Source organism: Leguminivora glycinivorella, chromosome 7, assembly GCF_023078275.1.
Source record: "Leguminivora glycinivorella isolate SPB_JAAS2020 chromosome 7, LegGlyc_1.1, whole genome shotgun sequence".
NCBI lineage: Eukaryota > Metazoa > Arthropoda > Insecta > Lepidoptera > Tortricidae > Leguminivora > Leguminivora glycinivorella.
In genome coordinates this window covers 15,526,701-15,549,169 of record NC_062977.1, presented here as the reverse complement: position 1 = coordinate 15,549,169, position 22,469 = coordinate 15,526,701, and the positions used below count along the sequence as shown (strand labels likewise).

The following is a 22,469-nucleotide window of genomic DNA, read 5'->3' as shown; positions in this document are numbered from 1 at the left end:
AATGTTATTCAGGTTAATAAATGATCACAATCCTATTTATTATATCATGTACAAGGTAGTCATCGTTTGACATCTTAAGATTTATTTGAAATGGTGGATTATTAACCTTCTCCATTTTTTTCGATAAAAAGAGGATTACATTGTGTATTTTTGTGTGTGTGTGTGTAACTCTTAAATAATATTATCCTAAACTAGAACTTCTTGTTGACATATTTAAGAAAAATCATACGTATAGGACATACCTTTCTGTCGATAGACATTTTTTTGAAGCACCTAAAATTCGAATAAAATACACTGTGCTGACACGGGCCCGCTCAGTCTGTAGACAACGGACGTCCGTTCGATTGTCCGGCGTTCCTTGCGTTCGAAAGCAGCTAGATAGTTCCCTTTATTTTCTAATTATTCTCTAATTTCAAGTCTATAACAATAAAAAAATAACACCCTTTTTACGCCCTTAGGGGTGGAAGTTTTCATAATCTTTTCTTATCTCTTGTAAACTTTACAAAAAAGTCCCCATGTAAAACCAAAACAAATGTTACTAGCAATTAAATTCAAAACTATCAAGATTATTCTTGCCTGTGTTGAAACGCGCGTTGCGTTGCCAGCTAGTGCTCGTGTACCGAGTGCCAACGCCATCTATCAATGGCCATTTCACGAAATTGATGAGCACTGAAAGGACTAAGGGTTCTTAAGCCCTTTCAGATTGTTTGCCCTATCATAGGTAATGTTGTAAGTCTTGCGAATGAAATTTCGAAAAGTTGTATCAAAACAAAATATTTTTGGATATGAGAAGAATAGGGAAAAGAACGTCTAATGTAATGTCACGTCGCTGATCAATGAGCGAGACATGCGCTCCAAGCGGAGAGATTTGTAAATTAAAGGGCCTCAGCCAGTCACTTTTGCTACTTTTCTACTTCGACAGATTTTCCTCCTTACCTCTATTCTCCCTGGGCTATGAATAACTCGTGACAGTGACATTGTATTTTTTTATCGGGCTCACACCATAGTCCATACTGCCACGACATTAGAATAAGTACTTTTTTCTCGCTCTCACGTGTAAGCAAGTACGTCATTTATTTTTCACAACTTTGAGAAATGTGATCTTGCGTCTCGACCAAAGAATATTATACTCACGTCTCGAAGAGCGATCAACCAGCAGTGTGGTATGACCACGGTATGACCGTATGTTAGCACTTTGACATATCAATGACATTGACACTGAACTGACAGCAGACTTGACTGCATGAGCATTGAGCGTAGCGGCGCGGCGCGGTTTCACGGCAAGCTTCGATTTCGAGCACGTGTTGTGTTACTGTGTGCGTGGTGGTTATGAGTGATTTTAGCACGTTTTACTTATTGTTATAAGAATTATTAGTTAACTGACTTTAAAATGGGTCGTAAGGCAAAGTTTGATGAGACCAAAAAAGTTAAGAAGGGTCCTGGTAGAAAAGCCAGGAAACAACCAGATCCAGTTTTCAGAAAAGAGTTGTGTAAGTAATTTCGTCTTAAACTCATTGTATTTATGTATAAGTGATAATATCTAAAACTATATTGCGTACAACTTACCTAAAAACCTTGAGGGCTACAAACAATATCAATAATTAACAGACTGGACCACAATTCGGCATGTCCCTAATTTTGAGGCTAGTTTTCCGCTTTTCGTATAAAAAGTTGTAAAAAATATATTCATGTTGACTATAGATTCATAGATTGAAAGTTTAACTGAGACATTATTTTGATTAAGACTAAATCTAGGCCTCTGTAACATTACAACAATAGTAACTGTCATGTACAATCTCTCGGTGTTCTGCATTTAGCTTTTTAAATTTTCAGTTTATAGAATAGGTCATCTGAGTAGCAAAGAGCCATGTTACTGTATAGGCAGACATGGGATATACATACTTACCAAGTACCCTAGCACATACATATGGAAAGTCCAAGGGGGGTTTGAGTCAAATGGACTATGCAGAATAAAAATGCAAATGCTCCACCATAGACCGCATTATCACTTACCATCAGGTGTGATCGTGGTCAAAAGTCTACCTATTCATAAAAAAAAAAAAAAATAAGAGTGTAGTGAGTGTGAATTTTTTTCCATGTAAATAACACAATTTAGGGATATGCATCATACAGAGAAAGGACAAGTTGGGACAGTTTTCTGTCAGTGTAGCATGGGCTTTGATGACTTGGTCGTGTCCTAAAAGATGTGTAACCCCTGGAATGCAGTGTCCCGTATCTGTCACTGACTGTTTAGACTTTCACTGACAAATCAAAGGTTAATAATTCAATAGAAACATTTTGACATTGGCATTCCATGGGTTAAACTCCCTGAACCCCCCCCCCTTATATACGAGGTGCGGTCCAAAAGTTTCCGGCCTAACAAAGAAAAGGCTTACATATCTTTACAATTTTATTTTTATTTTTTAATATAGTCTTCCTCTGTCACAGCGCACTTTTCAAATCTCTTTATAAGCTTCTCCATCACCTAATAAAAATAATAAAGATTTTTGTCCTCAAAATCGCCCTAAACCGCACGGGTCACTTCGTCAAACGAAGATTTTTTTTTTACTTCAGTCTACCTTAAGTTTTTAGAACAAATAATAATCACTTGGGGTCACGTCTCGAATATAAGGTAGGTGCCGAATATTTTTGAAGACACATTTCGTCATAGCAACCTTGTAAAATGAAGCAGCGTGAACGGGGAAATTGTCGCGGAGATGCCCTTGTGCCTCTGCTAAGTTTTTAAAGACTATTCTGCATAATCTGCTATCGTAATTGGACAAAAAATATTGCGTAGCATCTGCTATTTACCGTAGTCTACCCTTCTTTTATGTAAATCGTTAGAATTTCGTGACAACCCTAGAATACCGTAGCCTTTATCTTTTTTCGTGCATTTTGTGACAGAGGTTGTTCTAGGCGCCTTTTCACCATGACGTTGTCACTCCATTAATTTTCTTTTGTACAGATAGTATCGTCTTACATAACCATGGTTTCATCTACAGTAGCAATTGCATTCAAAAAACTCGCTACGCGGTGTCTATGCTGGTCTCAAGTTTCATGAACTCACGGTTTTTCACTCATCTCGCTGTAAGCACGATAAAAGTTTGGGCACTAACCTAGCACTAAACACCGTAAAAAAACCTACAGCCAACAGACACCTAAAGAAACTATACACCAAAAAAGTGGAATAAATGACGAACACAATGATATACATACTTTTTTTAAACTCTTCCGCCATATTTGTCGGGCCGGAGACATTTGGACCGCACCTCGTATGTCCATGCAAGTACCAGCTGTAGTTGATCATGAGTTTAATGTTACAGTGGAGGATGAAAATGAGACAAAGAAGATGAGCCATAGACAAAAACAGAGGGCAGCTAGAAGGGCCAAGAAGAAGGCAGAGTTAGCAGAGAAGAGAAAAGCATTGAAACAAGCTAAGAAGAATGTGGCTAAGCAGACTGAAGTGAAGCAGGTGGAGGAGGAAGATAATTCTGATGAGTCCGGAGATGAGAGTGTTAAGGGTGAGTAAATTATATTAATATTGTTAGAAAATGGATAAAGATTGGAAATTATTTTATTTTTATTTTTATTTATTAAGGTTTACCAACGATTGTTGACAACGTTACATTAACTCTGTACAAGCTAAAACTGTAAAGGCATGGTGTCACAACCACTTAAAGGTAAACACGGCGTGCGTAACAAAAAAAGGAATAAACAACTATAAAACTAGCTTAAACTTAACTATACTTATGTGTTCCACAAGGGGGGCAAAGCTGTTGTTCAACCGTACGCGCCAATATTGATATATGAGCAAGCGATGGTGTCCAAGCACGCAGTGTAAACAAACTCCGCCACCGAGTGAAACACTACATTTTTCACAACACCAACTCAAGGAAAATATTAACTGTAAAACATGAAACTAACTCAAGTTCGTTAATGTAATTTAACATGCTTATAGCTTTGCCATTCGTTGTTGAAGTATTATGAATGAAAGGCCTTGCCAAAAGTTGAGCAAACGTGGAGTCAGCTTCATTGTTTTACTAACATAGGTTCCAGGACTCAGGGATGAAATAATACATGAACTGGAGATGGGCCGAATATGGACTTTGCCGAATATGAATATTCAGCCGAACATTCGGTTCAGCTCTTACCGAACTGAACATTCGGCCGAATATTCGGTTACGCCATATTTTAAAAGGGGATGTTCATTAAAATTATTAAATGATTGATAATGGTTACATATGTTACTACAACTATGTTTTTATGATTTAGTGGATAACTAAAACAGTTAAAACAACTCTGAATTCTTATCAACTCTTTAACTAAGGTTTTTTAACTTTTTTTAAATAACAATTGTATTTATATTTTGACGCATAGGTTTCTCTTTTTTTAGCAGTTCCTTAAAAAGCTACTAAAATAGGAGCTTATTATACAATGGAGACATAAGATCTTCATTAGTTATTTACTTTTTTATTCGGTAAATATTTGCCAATGCAACCGAATTATTCGGCCGAATACGAACAATTAAAAACTTGCCGAATATGCCGAATACCGAATATTTACCGAATATTAGGCCCATCTCTAACATGAACATAGTTATTCCTTCTTATTTTTCATTTATGTGACATTTTCAAGTAAAAGGTACTTGTCTACTTGTGTATGCAAAGTCGTAATTTGCTTGCATCTTAATAAAAATACTTGTTACAGCATGCTTAAGTGACAATAAAATAAATAGCAGGGTAATAGACTTTGAATCGCAACGGCGCTCAGTGCTGGATTCCAAGCGCGTCAAAATAAAAGCCCGACCACCTGCGGCAATATGATATAATTATATCAATGGTGTGCTCAGTTGTCCACAATGTCCGCGTACATTTACTAACAAGATTCGATGTCAGCCACTTGCGAGCACACCAGAGACAGCAACGGACTTGAAAGCAGTTGCCGTGGGGGTATTGGCCGTGGAGTTATTACTATGTATTATTATATAAGTGACAATGTAGTACCGTATGTTTAAAAATAGGAAATATCGTCACTACTTTAAAAAAAAACTTGTATCTTCGTCTGTCAATTAAAAAAAAATTGTAGTAAGTATGTATGGAATGCATATAGACTTACTGCGTTTTAACTTTGAGGAACAGCGTGAGATACGAGATTTTTTAAAAGTAGTGACGATATGTAATAATTATACACTGTACTGCTTTTACTTTTAAAATAGAGTGTAACACAAATACTCACTTACAGGTTTCACTGATGACAACAAGGAATGGCTGAAACCAAAGCAAAAAGGCAAAGCCAAGAAGCCTGAGCCAGAAAGTGACAGTGGTCATGATGAGGGTTCTGACGAAGAAGGCTCTGATGATGGGTCTGCGGAGGAGTCGGAGCAGGAAGCTGACAGTGATGATGACAAACCTAAAGCTGGTGAAAATTATAAGGTTGGTAATGTACTTGTTAGAAATGGAGTTCTCCAGTTCCCTTTGTGTGTTTACAAAATAGGTGTTCCCTGTAAAACTTTTTTTAATACTATGTTGGTGGCAAACAAGCATACCGTCTGCCTGATGGAAAGTGGTTACCGTAACCTATGGACGCCTTCAACTCAATAAGTCTCACATGCGCGTTGCCAACCCATTACAAAACTTGTACACTCCCTTTTGCTGTGTTAAGTATACAGCAAAACTTTCCGACTTTTTCAATATTTGCACACCTGTAAAAATATGCATACCATAAGAACTGTTGATCTACTGTCAGGTTAGAACAGAACTACAAGAAATTGTTGATCCAGCCATATGTTGTAAAGTCTTGCCAGGCTAGCATCGAGTAGTGAGATGTCACACAAATTTTAACACATGTCTGATTTTGTGCTTCAATATTATTTCAGGTTGGAAAACTGGATGATTTGTTTGCGGATTCTGACCAAGAAAATGGTGATGTCACTTCTGAAGATGAAGGGACAGCTACAGCTTCAAAATTAGAGTATAATTCCGACTCCAGCGAAGAGAAAAGTGACACCGATGATGATGATGATGATGACATGCTTCCCATTGAAAAAGCTAACATTAAGCTGAAGAAAAAACAGAAAATTGACAAAAAACTCGCAGATGAAGAGATGCAACTAAACATTGCTAAGCAAGATGTATTTGCTTTTCCCACAGAAGAAGAATTGCAAAATCCTAGCAACTTGCAAGATGTACTGCAAAGGATCAAGGATGTTGTCAATGTTCTAGGTGACTTCAACCGTTTGAAAGAAGGAGGGAGATCCAGATGTGAATACACTGACTTGCTTCTCAAAGACATGTGCCTTTATTACAGTTACAATGAATTCCTAATGGAAATACTAATGCAGATATTCCCTGTGCAAGAATTAGTAGAATTCTTAGAGGCAAGTGAAACAGCGCGACCTGTGACGATTAGAACCAACAGTCTTAAGACTAGGCGGAGGGATTTAGCTCAAGGTCTTATTAATAGGGGAGTTAATTTGGATCCTGTTGGAAAATGGAGTAAAGTTGGCCTTGTTGTATACAGTTCCACTGTGCCTATTGGTGCTACACCAGAATATTTGGCTGGCCATTATATCTTGCAAGGTGCATCAAGTTATTTACCTGTGATGGCGTTAGCTCCTCAAGAGAAAGAGAGGATTTTAGACATGTGCGCTGCCCCTGGTGGTAAAGCATCACATATTGCTGCTATCATGAAGAATACCGGGGCATTATTCGCAAATGATGCTAATAAAGAACGAACTAAAGCTATTGTGGGCAACTTCCATAGACTGGGAGTTGTAAATGCAGTTATTAGTAACTACGATGGCAGGCAGTTCCCAGAAGTGATAAAAGGTTTTGATAGGGTACTTTTGGATGCTCCTTGCACGGGTACAGGGGTTATTGCTAAAGACCCGAGTGTTAAAACTACAAAAGACCAGAAAGACATCCAAAGATGTTTCAACTTGCAAAGGCAGTTGCTGCTAGCTGCTATTGACTGCTGTAATGCCAAATCCAGTACCGGAGGTTACATAGTTTATTCCACCTGTTCTATACTTCCTGAGGAAAATGAATGGGTAGTGAACTATGCTTTGAAACGGAGGAATGTGAAGCTGGTTCCTACTGGTCTTGATTTTGGCACAGAGGGCTTTGTGAAGTATAGGCATCACAGGTTCCATCCGTCTTTGAAGTTGACTAGAAGATTCTATCCTCATACACACAACATGGATGGATTCTTTGTTGCTAAACTGAAGAAGTTCTCTAATATCATTGTAAGTATACTGTTATGAAATAATAAACTAAATTATTGAGATATTGGTTGCGAAAAAGGAAAGATACAGATGAGTTTTTTTTAAAGCCTTTTTATAAAAGCAGTACTACCGCTAAAAAGTGTCGTACGATAGCGAAAAGGGACTATAGGAGGTACTGAACAGCTGAATATGAGTGATTTATCAATGAATCTCAGGATTCCCTAAATTCCATAATTATTCAAATATTAAGTAAAAATGTAGACCAAAGTTATTGTCTTTACTAGCATTATAATGCTATGAGGAGGCACACTGATATTTTATCCCGCCAGGCGGCGCCTGTGCAAGTGTCTAGGCATGTCATTGTCATTCATATGTGTGAGAGAGAGAAAAATATATTCTCGATCTCACGTATGAAATGCTTTATCTGTGCCATCTGTCATAACTTCCGAGTGTGCCTCCTCATTGCTAAAATGTCCATATATTTTACAGCCTGAACCCTTCAAGGACGAAGATGACGAACAAGAAGGTAAAGAGAATACTGAGACCTCTCAAGACGAAGCAGATAATACTGAAGGCGACAAGACTGCTACAAAACGAGCAGCACCTGACAACGTCCCTGCACCGGCCGCTAAGAAGACTAAACCTAATAAAAATAATGAAGCTAAACCTGGGTGAGTAAGATAAAATATATTACAAAAAATGTTCATTATACTTTACGAGCTGTATGTTATGTAGGTCTTTTTATAGAGGTCTAGCAAAATCCGATCACTAAAAAAAAGCGCGATATTCAAATTGTCTATGGACGATAAACCTTAATATTTTTTTTAGTGTTTTTCGTTGGTGATTTCGCCAACGTCAAGGTTTAGGAAGGCACACGGTGACCCCTCGATTTTCAATTTTCCGCTTTTTTTAAGTGACAAGATATGCTTGACCGTCTTTGCTTTAACATTCTTTAAATCGCAATAAATGTTCGGCCCCCAGAATAATTTGAGCCCCAAAAATACTAAGTTCTAATGAGGAATACATCATCCTTTCTGCCTTTCTCTTTTTTGTATGTTAGGCACGTATTATGTTACCTATTAATCCCTCGAAAGTATGACCAGACTTTTTCAACTACCTGGTCACAGTATAATAAAGAGTACTATCGTACAGTATCGCACAGTTACCGCCTGTCAAAAACGCGAACAGTCGAACTGTCATAATTCATTCATACAAGCATAGTACGCGTTCACCTTCACCTACACGAGTTTAGACTGTGTGTTAGGAACGCACCTCTTTCATAGCAAATATATATTTGATCGCCAGTGTCCGAGGTGTGACCTGGTCCTGTTTTTCTGAACCCAATGTATTTTACAATTATACATTGTTTTCAATTATTTTCCAGCTCCCAAGTCAACAATGCCCAATCGCCTAATCAAAATAAAAAGAAGAATAAGAAAAAGAAGAAGAAAAACAAGCAGGGAGCAGAAAACAAAGATAATTCACAGTCTATTGAAACAAAGGAACCTCAGCAAAACGTAAATGCTAACAACGAAGGTAAAAAACAGAAGAAGAAGAAAAATAAAAAACCTAATGCAAGTCAAGGAGATAATAAAAATAACCCACAATCTGCTGAACCGAAGGCACCTCAAAACGTAAATGTTACCAGTGAAGGTAAAAAGCAAAAGAATAAGAACAAAAAGCCCAATGCGAACCAAGGAGTAGTTTCTAATGATACACGACAGACGCAAAATAACGTGCAGACTAAAAACGAAGCTAGCCCCAAACCTGTTGTCAACAAAAATGCTCCGCCTACACCAAGTCCAAACAAAAAGAAAAATAAGAAGAAAAACAAAAATAAAAATCCTGCGCCAAATGCTCAACCGGTAGCAAATAAGGTCACCCCATCAGTTGAAGCTGCAGCCGCGAAAAAACTCAAAAATAAACTAAAGAAAAAGGCTAAAAAACAGATTGGACAACTGAAAACAGATAAAGTCAAAACTGACATACCAGCACAGGAACAAGGGAAAGGCATAGGCAAGAAAAACAAGAAAAAGAAATTCAATAAAAAAGCTGAAGCTTAGTCAATTTATAGTAAGTTGTAAGTAAGATTTAATGTTTGTTATGACTGTAACAATAAAGTTAATATTTTATTTATTTGAGAGTTTTTCGTACAATCCTCTTGATCTAACAAATTCTTCCCTGACAATACGACCCCACTACCCACCTCATTTTGTTTTGATATATAGTATGGTAGACGGTGCTGTTCTTTGTAGAAAAAACCCTGAAACGCGCTCACATGATTTTCCCTGAGTTCCCAAATCCCAATACTCATATATTTTTGTTTAGTCACCCAATTGTAAGGTAGATGGTCCTGTTTCGTGTTATAAAAATCATGAATCGCGATATCGAGATATTTCCTAAGCTAATGAGTCTAATGACGTCACTACTCTCAAGATTTTGTTTAGTTACCGAGCTGTACGACAGATGGCGCTGTTCCACGTAGTTAAAATCCTGAATCATGTTTTGTCTTGGCACTAAAAAAGGCGGCTGAAAAATGTAGGGCTCGGCTGCCAATTGTCTTCATTAAACGCGTGCTTTCCTAAACTTGGCGGAGCCTTAACACTTAAAAAGTGATTGAAAATGTAGGGGTGAAGGTTAAATTCCCATTTGACATAAAACATTTAACTTAACCCTTTATAGGGCACTGGTCACAAAAAAAACCACCCTGTATGACTATCTTTTTGTATATTTTTCCTGTACAGAATTTTTAGGACTAACTACAGGATGGCGATAAGGTTTGAACTCACGATTTTTTTTAGTCATGCCCGTTAAAGGGTTAAGGCTTTTTTTAGTGCCAAGATTTATTTTGGTTGACCGTCTATAGTTAGTTACCGAGTTTTGATTATTTTTTGAATCGGTTTTAGGGCACACTTCTAGGTTCTTGTAAAATAAAACATAATTTATAATCATTTTTTCAGTACCTACCTTCTACCTAAACGGTAAAAATACGTGAACTGATGCCCTTCTACTTTTTGAAAGTCTGTTAAGAAGGAAACTACGAGGCATAGCTTATGGTTAGTACCCACACATCAAACTAACTACCTACGCCATATGTGTATGTATTTATTTTTGTTATGTTAATAATCTGATGATAATGAGGACTAGGTTTGTATTTATAGAGAAGCGGTCACACAATATGCCGACGCTTAAGGCACATAATCATAAAGACTCCTCTGTACCGGGATGTAATTCAACATAAATAAAATACTTACTTTGGACTTCGTAATTATAGAAAACCATAGTCATATAAACACTGTTAGTTTTAGGTAGGTACTTAATATTTCTCATCGTACTTTTACTCCGATTGTAGGTAAGTACCTTAGATTGTAGGTAAATAGTAAGTACCTACCTAAAACTAATAGTGTTTATATGACTATGGTTTTCTATAATTACGAAGTCCTAGGTATCCCATTTGAGACGCTTTAGATTAGAGCTAGACATAAGTATTTTGCTGCCTTGATCGCTGTGAGAGATCTAAAACCGGCCAAGTGCGAGTTGTACTCGCGTTGCAAGGTACACCACAAGAAGGGCTTAAGCGCCTCCTTTTTTGAAGGCACTTAAGTCATATTTGCGAATTATCGATATTTTGAACATTTTTTAAATAACAAAACACAAATGAATTTATATGTAATAATATTCAAACGCGCTCACAAAATTTCAAGAGTTTTGGTAACTCCTTGCAGCGGCAGTGAGTGAAATTCGTAATTTGAGTTTTTTTTCTCTTAAGTCCGACTTACGCTTGACTATAGATTTCTAATAGGTTTTCCTTTAATCTACAAGTAGAGGGCTATCGCGTGTATATTTTTGCCTATTTTCTTAAATTACTCAAAAATTACTTGACCATAAAATGTTTTTATTTTTAAATACTTATAAAAATCTCTTTCATTTGATATGTAACACAATAAGGTAACTGTACACTATTCCGGGATAGTAAAATGTGGTACATTATTCCGGGATACTTTGGTTTTTGTCGCAAAATAAGGAAACTATCAGTAAAATCTTAATTTAAGGCAATATTTTATTAACTATAGATCAAATAGAACCGAAAAAGTCGATTTTCGAATATCTATCATATCTTTTGAAGCCGTGAGGTACCTCCAAATGCGTCAGTCGCAACCACGCAGTGGTTTCTATGGGCGTGTTTGACGGTGAGCTTAACGCGGCAGCGGAACTTCTTAAGGGTTTACTGTGATGCGGGTAAGTTTATTTATATTAAATTTGTATCATAATTGTCTTATAGTTATTAAAAGACATTTATATCATCTTTTCAAATTAATTTAAAGCATATTTTAATTAAAATACCCGCTCCCGGAATAATGTACACCATTTTGACGCGGTGTACATAATTGCGGGAGTATCCCGGAATAACGGAAACACAGTCCGCAATGTTTTTATGTTTTATTACTATTTGCGGTGAAGTATATTTATATATTTGATGTAAATTTATTGAGTAAAGATTACAGATTATAGTGACATAATTACGGTACATATATTTTTTAGATTTTAGTCTCATAATTGAGTACGAAATGTATACTCGTTGAGTAATACGTGCAAAATATTGGAGTGTGGCATCGACATTAAATTTGTTTTATTTCACAAAATTAAAGCACAAAGGTTACTTATTTCGATGTTTTGAGTATAATTGTTATATAATCTTCCAATGTACTAAGAAAAAAATCTTGTTTGTCTTTTAATATAGTCTTCGTTTTGACTGCCGTAATTAAGTACACGACTTTATATGAGTGTATCTTATTCCGGTATGCCTATATAAAGTATATTAAAATATAAAAACACAAAATAAGGTATAGAGACCCGACTATTATGTTTTTAAACTTCCTTAGTTAGCTAAAAATCTTTATACCGCATATTGGTTTGTCCGTCAGTCAGTCTGTCCGTCTACGATTTAGCTCAATCATTATTACTACTAGAAAGCTAAAATTTACATGAGGATAATACATAATAGGATAGACATATATAAATATAAAATAGTACAAATTAGTCAGACTGTCAATCTGTGTAAGAACGGCCTATAATATTTATTTATTGAGTAGGTACTATTTATTTATATATACATACTTGAATAACGTATCACCACCATATACACGGTGTTTCCGGTATCACTCAAAACCTCAGACACCCCAACTGATTTTTATTTTTTTAAACTCATCTAGAGTATTCATCTTTTAATCTGATCGTTACTTTTTTTTAAATTGAATTTTTAATTTTCTGTACAGCTCTACTTGACTTTTAGCTCTACACTCAATAAAATAATTGCTAACTACCATCATAAACCATAAGACTATTTATTTGTGTACGTTACTGCAACGACATAAGGTTTACCAATAGACAGCTAAGATGTCACTGTAAAACACTTTAAATCCTTGTCACAGTAAACTTCAAATTGGACAGGTAATCGCAGTAAGCAAATAAACTCAATATTCAAAATGACAAGGTTGTAATTAGGTACGAGTTCAATTTGTTATGACTTATGATAAACATTAAGATTAAACTGACAAACAACGTCAATCTAGTAGCGGAAAAAATAATCGTCCAAGTAACCAGCCAGTATTAATACCCCTTAATACTGAAAAAAGGTAAACAACCTCTAGCAATGCGATATACACAATATTGTATTACGAGTACAATAGAATGGGCACGTAAAAAATAACTAATAATACTAATTTAAATAAAAATATTACCCCCATCAAGATATAGCTCAATCGATTCTACTCTCGATTCTAAACAAACTGTTTTCAGGTTTTTAGTGTTAAGTGAAACACGGTGTATGTATACGGTGTAGCTCAGTGATCACCAGTACCAAAAAACTGAAATTTTCACGAGTACCGTGCAATTTTTATAACCGGCAATAGCTTCTGGATTGAAATTAAATTTTGAAAAAAAAAACCCCGACATTGTAAAGCGTTTTTCATCAAACATGGCTAAGAACATTCTCGACTAATTCAGCTTTCAAACGAAAAAAACTAATCTAAATTGGTTCATCCATTCGAAAGCGATGCCTTAGACAGACAGTAAAACTTATAACACCCTGTCATTATATCATACAATAGTTATACCGTAAAATATCATATTTCCCATCCCACCCCAACCAATCAAAACATTGCCAATTATAAAAAATACACTCTGTATAAGCATCTATCAAAACGATATGTGCATTTATATATTTATGTAAACAATATTTTTAATTCGTTTTTTTTTCATTATGCTTCAACAACGTGGACTTTAAAGGTATCCCGTAATTACGTACAACGACTCCCGGAATTGAAGCCATACCAAAATTGTATCCCGGAATAATGGGCAAACTAAGGGTTAAGTAAAACAACGGTAATTTCTATAAATTAGAAGTTACGATGCAAAATAGTGTCTTAAATCCATCGTAGAAGACTTATCCTTAAAATAAAATAATTAACACGACTAGAAACTTCACATATTTTTTACAATCCTCACTCAAAGTAGGAAACGTCTTAAGTTCCCGTAATATGGGACAGTTACCTTATAGATCAAAAAACAATCATTTTTAATTTTTACTTTTACTCCCCAAAAGTGGGTCCTATAGTAAAATTTTCTTTTTAAATTACATGTCTGTCTTTGGGTCACAGGTTAACATATATGTGTGCCAAATTTCAAGTTAATCGGTTCAGTTGTTTTGGAGAAAATTGGCTGTGACAGACAGACGCACGAGTGATCCTATAAGGGTTCCGTTTTTCCTTTTTGAGGTACGGAACCCTAAAAATGTTCCGTTTTTCTCCAATTTTGAGGTACGGAACCCTCTTATGTATAAAAATACGGTTTAATTTTCTTCGCGTTTTTGAGTTTAAAAATTAATTAGAATAGGTACTTTTTGTTTGCATTGTTTCAAACCTAAGCCGCATGGCCTGTTAATCTGTAATTGCTTGGTTTCCACGGGACAGGCTTCGCCTAGTGTGGGACCATAGAACTAATTGTCTGTAAATCTTTATGTTAAATAAATATTTCATTTTTTTTTTTTTAGTTAAGTATAGAACTTTTTAAAGTCAAATTCGGCTGAAATTATTAATTTTGGATAATTTGTAAACGGGCGAAAGGGGACGGGCCGCGCAAAATCATCTTTTAATACAAACATTGTCCTTATTTTCCTCCCTGTACAGTCAACCAATTGGAACCCTAGGCCACTGTAGAACTATGTCATAGTGACGTCGTAAATCAGATTGTAAGAAATCTACTGCTTGATGTCATTTTGACATGGTTGTACATGTACAGTGGCCTAGGATTCCAATTGGTTGACTGTACATTATTGACACTATTGTAATTGATAATCTAAGTAATGCTCCTGCGTATTTTTTTTTCAATTCTGATTTATTGTTATATGGAAATTATAATAATTAAAAATTACGAACGTAGCGGCATAGCTAGGTATGTATTGTCAAAATAAGTACGTATATACTTAAGAAAATAAGGACTACGTTTGTATGGAAATCGATCATACTCGTACCATTTCCTCTCTATACTGTTGGGTATTACCTTCAACCTGCCATGTAATTGATGTAATTAAAACCTAGTTACCGATCCCTAATAATAATTATTTACCTATACTTGCCTATACATATTATAATTATGATAGCTCTTTCATCTTTCTTGATATGCATCTTGCTTGATATTTAATAGGTAAATATCTACTAGGTTAAGGTAATTGAAATGATAGTAGGTACCTAATTTTCTTAATTTTGGGACTATACATTTATTGTACGCAAGAGAAGATGCAGTCAGTCGTAAACTCGGATATCATTTTGGTGACAAAATAGATCTCGATCTGACTTTTTCAGCTTCGACTAGGTACCAAAAATGCAGGCAATAACAGGTAAAGTATTAAATGCTTTCGTTGATCCGTAATGTAGTTCTGAAAACATGAATTATAGCGCCATAAAAACATTCCCACGGACAGGGCCGGCGACTGGAATGAACGATCCGCGAATAAATCAGGGAGCCTGGAGCATACAAACCACAAAACTCCAGCATAGGACCAATTTGATTTTTATTACTGCCTCGCTTTCGCACGCGTATGGTTTTGCTGTAGATCTCTCAGCTAAAACATTTTCGGTGTCATTTGAGATGGGGAGTAAGGAGAATGAGGCCTGAGCTTCTCCGGGTCCGGGGCGGCGCTCCGCTGGGCGGCTCCTTAATGAAAAGCGCGGTCCGCGCAGCCCCGCGCGCGGCCCCCTGGAGGCTGCCAGTATCCCGCGAACCGCGATACCGACGCCACACGTCCGATCACCGGCTTCCCACCCACTGTACGTGTAATACTCTTCTATAAAAAGTCCTTACATAATTTCTAAACTGTTCCAAGTGTTCGTACCGAGCTCTGCTGTAAATTTGAGTAGTTGTTCCATACATGAAAAGTGCGGTTTACGAAGGGGGTAGGGCGGGACGCTTTGTTCCCGTACTACGCCCGAGCGAGGCTACAGCGCAGCATCCGCTCAATCTCTATCTATAACAGACGCCGGCCGGTATATGTAGGTATATACATACCGTGGTTAACATGAACTACCATTTCTATAATCTGCATCTACATGTACGTTTTTGTTTTGGCATGTCGCATTGATCGCGCGATTTTTACCGCGAAATGGGACAGCGTCGAGTGTTGAGTTACGACAAGTGACGGAAACGCGCGATGTCGCGATTACGGAAAGTAGTCTTGTTTACCAAGACGCTGTTATCAAGATGAGCAGTCACTGTCGGCAAATAATGGGCCTTGTCTCAGGAATTTCATTAAATTATAATAAGTTAAGCTGCTATATGAAATACAAACAATCAAATATTTAAAAAACCTGATAAAATTCGTCGTTTTGTTTGACCCAGTTAAAATAAGGTACCTACACGATTAACAGCGAAACATTTATGTAGCCAACTTTAAAACTTACGTATAACAGAATAATTATGATAACAGAAAGACAAATTAGTTGTTTGCTTACCTACATATAATATTTTTTTTGCGTTTTAGTGAAACGTTTTTGTATTTTCTGTATAAAATCATTTAAAATACCGGTGACATACATGAATTATAAAGTTGCAATGTAAAACATCTGGGCGTTAAACAGAATTTTCAACTTTACAACAATTGGATAATAGCTATACCTACCTAATGTAGAGTTTAACGACCTCTTTCGTGGCTGGTACCGCACCATTAAAAATACCATTCATATAAATCTAAGAAAATTATTTTTATCGCTGACTCACCCATTTTTCTATTTTTTCTACAACCCCCGAGGGATAAAGACGCGCTCCGCTTGGGAAATCTTGATACTTATTTAATATCACAAAAAATTAACTTAAAGTATATTAAAATCATTCATCGAAGTAAATAAAAATATATTTGTAACATTAAACCGAGACTTTCCACGCCTTGACCCTTAAATCGTCATTTTAAGACGTCACATCCGTTAAATATGGTGGCAACAAATTGCTCTTAAGAGTTTGAAGTGGTTGAAGTGGCTATTTGCTCTTTTGTTCTACAAGAGACAACAAGGGTTCCCTGCAGACCGTGTAGATATAATTAACATCATACCTCTAGTGACATAACCGGCGCGAAGTAACACACGGTGTAATAGGCCGTCTGTCACACCGTGACGTATCGCAGGCGGAACGGTTACGGGCGATTGAAAGCGATATGACTGTTAGTCACGTGCGGTATGGTCATTAATAGTCACTTGTACAGATTGAGTAAACAAACAATGAACATTTTCTGATATTAGCGTAAGTACTACTTAGGAGATAACTTAAGGTAAATACTAATAGGTGACCAAGTCCAACAATAGCTAGAATAGAATATTTATTGCATCGGCTCAATAGGGATTGTGTTAAATATGTTGTCATTTAACGTACATTCGAAGAAGAAAGACGGAAGGAATTTTGCTATGTAACTACTATTGTTTGAATACCTATACCTAAGCTACCTAATACGCATGCTGAATTTCTTACTAAGGCCTCAGTTAAAAACGTGCCTAGTTTTTAATTTGATTGTTTCTCAACTCCAAGGAAGCTACTTACGATAACATTTAGATTTTGTTGTACTACAAATTAACCAATGTTGTCGTTTTGGTGACATTTCATGTTACTTACACACTCTCTCACTCTTTGTCATTAGGAAAAGGTCCAAAATTTAAAACTGGTGGGTATAGGAAATCGATACTCCGCACCTTAATTTTTATAACGTTAGCCTATTTATTTGCATAGTGACTGTGTCACTAAAGGATATAGTGAATTCTAGTGCTACCCTCCTGAGCGGAAATACCTCGATTCCAGGCCATCACAATTTGCACAATTGGTCGCTGGGTTTGAGTCATGCAAAGATATTTCTAGGACAGGTGATGATTTAGTTCGGGGAAAAGATTGCTTCTTCGCAATATGGTTGCAAGAAACTTAGACAGGATACCTTTAAATAGATTGAGTGATGTGCAGGATCTAAATTAGTGCCATATGTAATTTTACACGGCACGCATGGTATTGAATTTAATATTTCGCAATATGTCACTCAAATGATTAAAGTACGAAAAATATAATTAAATCACTACGCAATTGCTTTATATAATAGACAATAATTTACCAGATTGAAAGGCCGATTCTGACAAAAAAAATCTTTCGTTTCCGATTTTTTTTTCGAAGTGCTTCTACTTCACTGACACTTCAAAAATGGATGCACTACCTACATCAGATCAGATCATTCAGATCCTATATCTCTCGCGCTCGGTTGTCGATGTCGGTGCGCGTGAGATGCACTGTAAATCGTGTCAAGGTCGTATCATAACTATACGACGCCCATAATATTTTTTTTTTATTGAGAATCAACATCTAGATATCAAATTTAAGTACACCTATACTCGCACTTTGCTAGTTGTGTTATAATATTAGGCTGCACTATAAAATGTTCGTATTCTGAACATATTAAGTGAAATTAAAACCAATGTCCTTCGAGTCTATACAATTAATATCGCTATAGAATTTATTTTGTTAGGTCCATTTCCGAAGTTTCGAATCTTCTCATCGAATACCTATTTTCTCGTACAAAAAAATGTGTTCTGCCAGAACCAGGGTGGCTAGCCGAATGGCACAATCGCTCACGAAACGCTCACGAAACGAAGCGCTAGTAGATATCTATCTCTATCGCGCTTGCGTATTGGCGCGACAGAGCCAGCGGCGTATCGCTTTCGTTTGGCGTCGGAGAAATGCCATTCGGCTACGGGGCCTGGGTGGCTAGCCGAATGGCACAATCGCTCACGAAACGCTCACGAAACGAAGCGCTAGTAGATATCTATCTCTATCGCGCTATCGCTTTCGTTTGGCGTCGGAGAAATGCCATTCGGCTACGGGGCCAGAAATGTAAATGTATCAAACGAGGTGCATAAAAGTCCGTATTTAAGTGCGTTCGTATCGGTGTAATTTATTCACTTAGTGAATTATCTCGGAAACATCGAGTGAACAACATAGTTCACGATTAATTGAGCATGGCTGACTCGATTACTTCATTGCATTATGCGTTTGCTGCATGCGTTACAATTTATTTATGATCTCCCTTTAAGTGAAACACTTGAGAGATTTATCATTTATTTTATATTTGATTTTAACCGTTGTTCAATTTTCATTGGGGTAGGAAGATAGTGGGGTAGGTAGTAGAAAATATAAATCTTTAATACAATGTGTTTTACAAATATTCTGCAAAACACACAAAATACTACGGTACCCACCTATTTTAACTAAAAAATATTTTTAAACGTTTCAATAGTAGATATTGTGTTCAAGAAGAAAAAAAAGGGATAAAGAGCTAACATATCTACTTAATGTTTGTGTTCTAATCTTTAATTGAATGTGTCGCTCTTTTAATACCTTGGTATTGTAATTTTAACTAGCATATACTTTTGCTTTAGCAAGCTAGCTAGCTTTGTCTTCACTTGGCATCCTCAACGCATAATCATTCTCTAAATAAATGGCTCTCACGGGTAATTTTCCGTCCTAACATCCTGCGCAAGCGATCCCAAACAATCGCAATCAATCTCATTTTTCGTAGTTTGGCCGCTATCCAATGATAGTTTCGAAAACCGTTGCATCAGCAGTTGCATCTCCTTGCAGGTGGGAATACTAATGGCGGCTATATTATCAATAAAGGATTGCAGCGGCGGCGCGTGCGCAGCGAAAGTTACACGCATGAGGAATTGTTACTAGGCGAGTGACTGAGTCAAGTCAAATTCAATCTGATAAGGCGATTGAAAAGAGGCTTAAGTACAGTCTTCTTTGGTATACGTTTTAGTCATCGAGGAAAAAAGTATTTTTTATCACAAGAAAGCAAAATGTCATAGGTATGTATAAATTAATATTTATGACAAAGGCATTATTTGAAGAACTTATTATTTTTAAAAAGTATTAATACACATAAATGAAATGCAAAAAAAATTGTCCTGTGGTACGAGTCTCTCTAATCTATTAAAAAAGTTATGAAGTTTCCTTTTTATTTGGGATACCAGGAGTTTCTTATACTACTTACCACAGAAAGTGCTTAACACTTTCGCTACCAAGAACCCGACTGTCGGGCACACCGCTCGTAGAAGCGTAGCCGATTACATAGGTTTCCCCGTATGTAGCGAAAATGTCGTAGCGCCGCGTAGAGCCCGGTTTCGAAAGTGTTAATACATGTTACGTCACGCGATTAAATAACGTAATGATAGTTTCAATTGCTCCTTAGATATTACGCTATTCTCCCAAATAACCTCTTAACTCAGACGAAACATCAAAATGCTTTTAAAAACATTTGTTTCGAGACTTTCGCTGCACTGCAATGCAATAGAAGTTGTAATAGAATCGGTTTTCTGTCAAACATTATCATGTTGAACTTCGAACAAGTCTAGACAACTGGAAACTAGACTACATAGTTAGTTCATAAAATGAACTTTTGCAGAAATACCTTGGTTTGACATTTAAAGAGCAGTGATGGAACTGTGAGGTATAAATAAATGACGATCAGTATTCTGAATTTAAAATAACATGTATATTGTTGTAAGCGTCGTAATATGTCACGTTGCCATATTAATGACATATTTAGCGACCACGTAACTTATATGCGTAGATGTTTTAGCGTATTATATGTCAGTGTTGACACTTTCACTGCTCGTGGTAAGGGTACTAAAGATAAATCATTTATGATTTATGATATGACACTGTATGCGTTTAGGTACATAATAATATGTCTACCGAAAACATTTGTCTTCCTTATAGTTATATGCATATTGCATATGAACTAAACAGGCGGATATTTTGGTAAAATCGTTCATAGATAAGAAATAAACAACTAGACGTAGTATACTTGTAGAAGTACACTAGGCTATAAATATAGTCCCTAAACTTATATACTTACCTACCTAAATATCTAAGCTGTACACTGAACGGGGCGGACCGTCGACGGAACGGCGCGGGACGACGCCGTAGTGATTATTTTCACATGACTCAAGATTATCTCAAATTAATAGTAAAATGAAGAACACCATTTCCAGCAAACGCCATCAGGCTCTTTGCTTTAAGGTAATTGTTCAAGGTTTTAACGCATTCACTGCCGTTTCCGTTACTTTCACCAATATGTGACTTTGCCTTTAGTGCCTTCGACGCACAATATGTGAGTCCTGACTTTGTCTGTCATGTAAACATTAAAATAGTATGGACTCACACGTGCGTCGGAGCCACTAGTTTATACGGAAGCGACTGCCATCTGACCTTCCAACCCGAAGGGTAACTAAGGCCGTACTGGGATTAGTCCGGTTTTCTCACGATGTTCTCCTTTACCGAAGAGCGACTGGCAAATATCAAATGATATTTCGCAAATAAATTTCAAAAAAATCATTGTTATGAGCCGGGGTTGGAACCCGCGACATCCGGGTTGAAAGAAGCACGCTCTAACCACTAGACTACCAGTGCTTATACTTACGAGAATATATGGTACATGTAGTAAACCTAATTTTATGTAGTTTTTTTTTGTCTAGAAGGGAAAATGGGAAACTAAGATAAACAGAGAGTATCTGTTGTTTTTCCTATTTCTGTTGATAAGATGTCATTCTTTACTATTATTTTTCGTTGAAGTGTGAGTAAAAACGCATTTACTTATGCTATACAGACAGTTTCTGTGTAAAGCACCAAAATGTATGTAACTAATATAGTAAACAGCATCATAGGGATCTTCCGTATAAATACTAGGAAATATAGTAAGTAGGTAGTATTATCTTATTATTGCAGCTTTTTGAACGCGGAGATTCCTTCGAAACACTGGTCCCTCAATTTTAAGATGGGGCTTTCGACTGTTTACGTTTTATTGAAATACGAACTGATAAATTTGAGGCTGAGGCATTTAACTCAAATATATATCTACATTGTAACACCTGCTAATAGTGGTTCAGTCTATTTAATAGTGGTTCAGTCTATTTTAATAAAAAAAAAATATTTTTAATAGCCAACAGTTTGCTCACTTCGCTTGTTCACTCCGCGCCATACTCGTATGTTTAGATCCCCCCACCATAAATGTATTACATAGTGGCTAGTGAATCTAGTGATCCAGTCGTCGTCGGTTCATACATATCATATCCAATCACCAAATTTATTGTTTTTTTTTTCTATCATTGTGATTTACGATTAATTTTGCTGCTATACCAACTTTGAAAAAACATTGATACTTACTTATCTTCTTACTGGCCACATCAATCTGTCAAAATTTCATGTCAAATTCATCGTTTATTCATAAATGTAATCTAATGCGTATAAAATATAAATATTTATGTAAAATTAATATAGGCAGTAAAGTTGTTAAAAAGGGATACATTTATTACTCAAATAAGTTAGACAGCATGACAGTAAAACCAAACCATAACAGTAAAACAGAAGGTACCTACTTTGTACCAGTTAATCTTCGGGCTAGATCTCGCTGGTGCGAGGAGGCCCTAAAAGACTTGTGAACCCCTTGTGAACGCCCTCGGTGATCCTTAACTGGCATGAACTGGCGCAGGATAGGACAGAGTGGCGATCTCTTGTGTCGGATCTCGTGTGATCCTCTTTGGGTCGCTGAGCCAGTGAAGTAAGTAAGCAAGTAATCTCCTGGACAAAAAGAGATGAAAAAAGAGATGAAATACTACTGGGTTCCTTATAAGTGTCATTGAAAACTACGATACCCACAGATTCTGTC

At 36.5% G+C, this 22,469-nt stretch overlaps 2 protein-coding genes across 3 annotated transcripts in view; both read left to right on the top strand.

Annotated features, from left to right (window-relative positions):
* The first annotated feature begins 1,250 nt into the window (after positions 1 to 1,250).
* On the top strand, positions 1,251 to 9,358 carry LOC125228315 (25S rRNA (cytosine-C(5))-methyltransferase nop2). Its single transcript, XM_048132826.1, has 6 exons — positions 1,251 to 1,490; positions 3,324 to 3,521; positions 5,242 to 5,432; positions 5,876 to 7,243; positions 7,712 to 7,893; positions 8,607 to 9,358. The coding sequence occupies exons 1-6, from the start codon at positions 1,391 to 1,393 to the stop codon at positions 9,283 to 9,285; spliced, it is 2,718 nt and encodes a 905-aa protein (XP_047988783.1). The 5' UTR covers positions 1,251 to 1,390; the 3' UTR covers positions 9,286 to 9,358.
* A 6,132-nt stretch (positions 9,359 to 15,490) lies between these two features.
* Positions 15,491 to 22,469, top strand: part of LOC125228418 (plasma membrane ascorbate-dependent reductase CYBRD1-like) — a 150,057-nt gene continuing 143,078 nt past the window's right edge. The window contains exon 1 of one of the 2 annotated variants that reach the window (XM_048132985.1): positions 15,491 to 15,549. The gene's annotated coding sequence lies outside the window, so the exon portion shown is untranslated. The remainder of the gene's footprint in view (positions 15,550 to 22,469) is intronic. The other variant, XM_048132986.1, reaches the window with a different exon arrangement.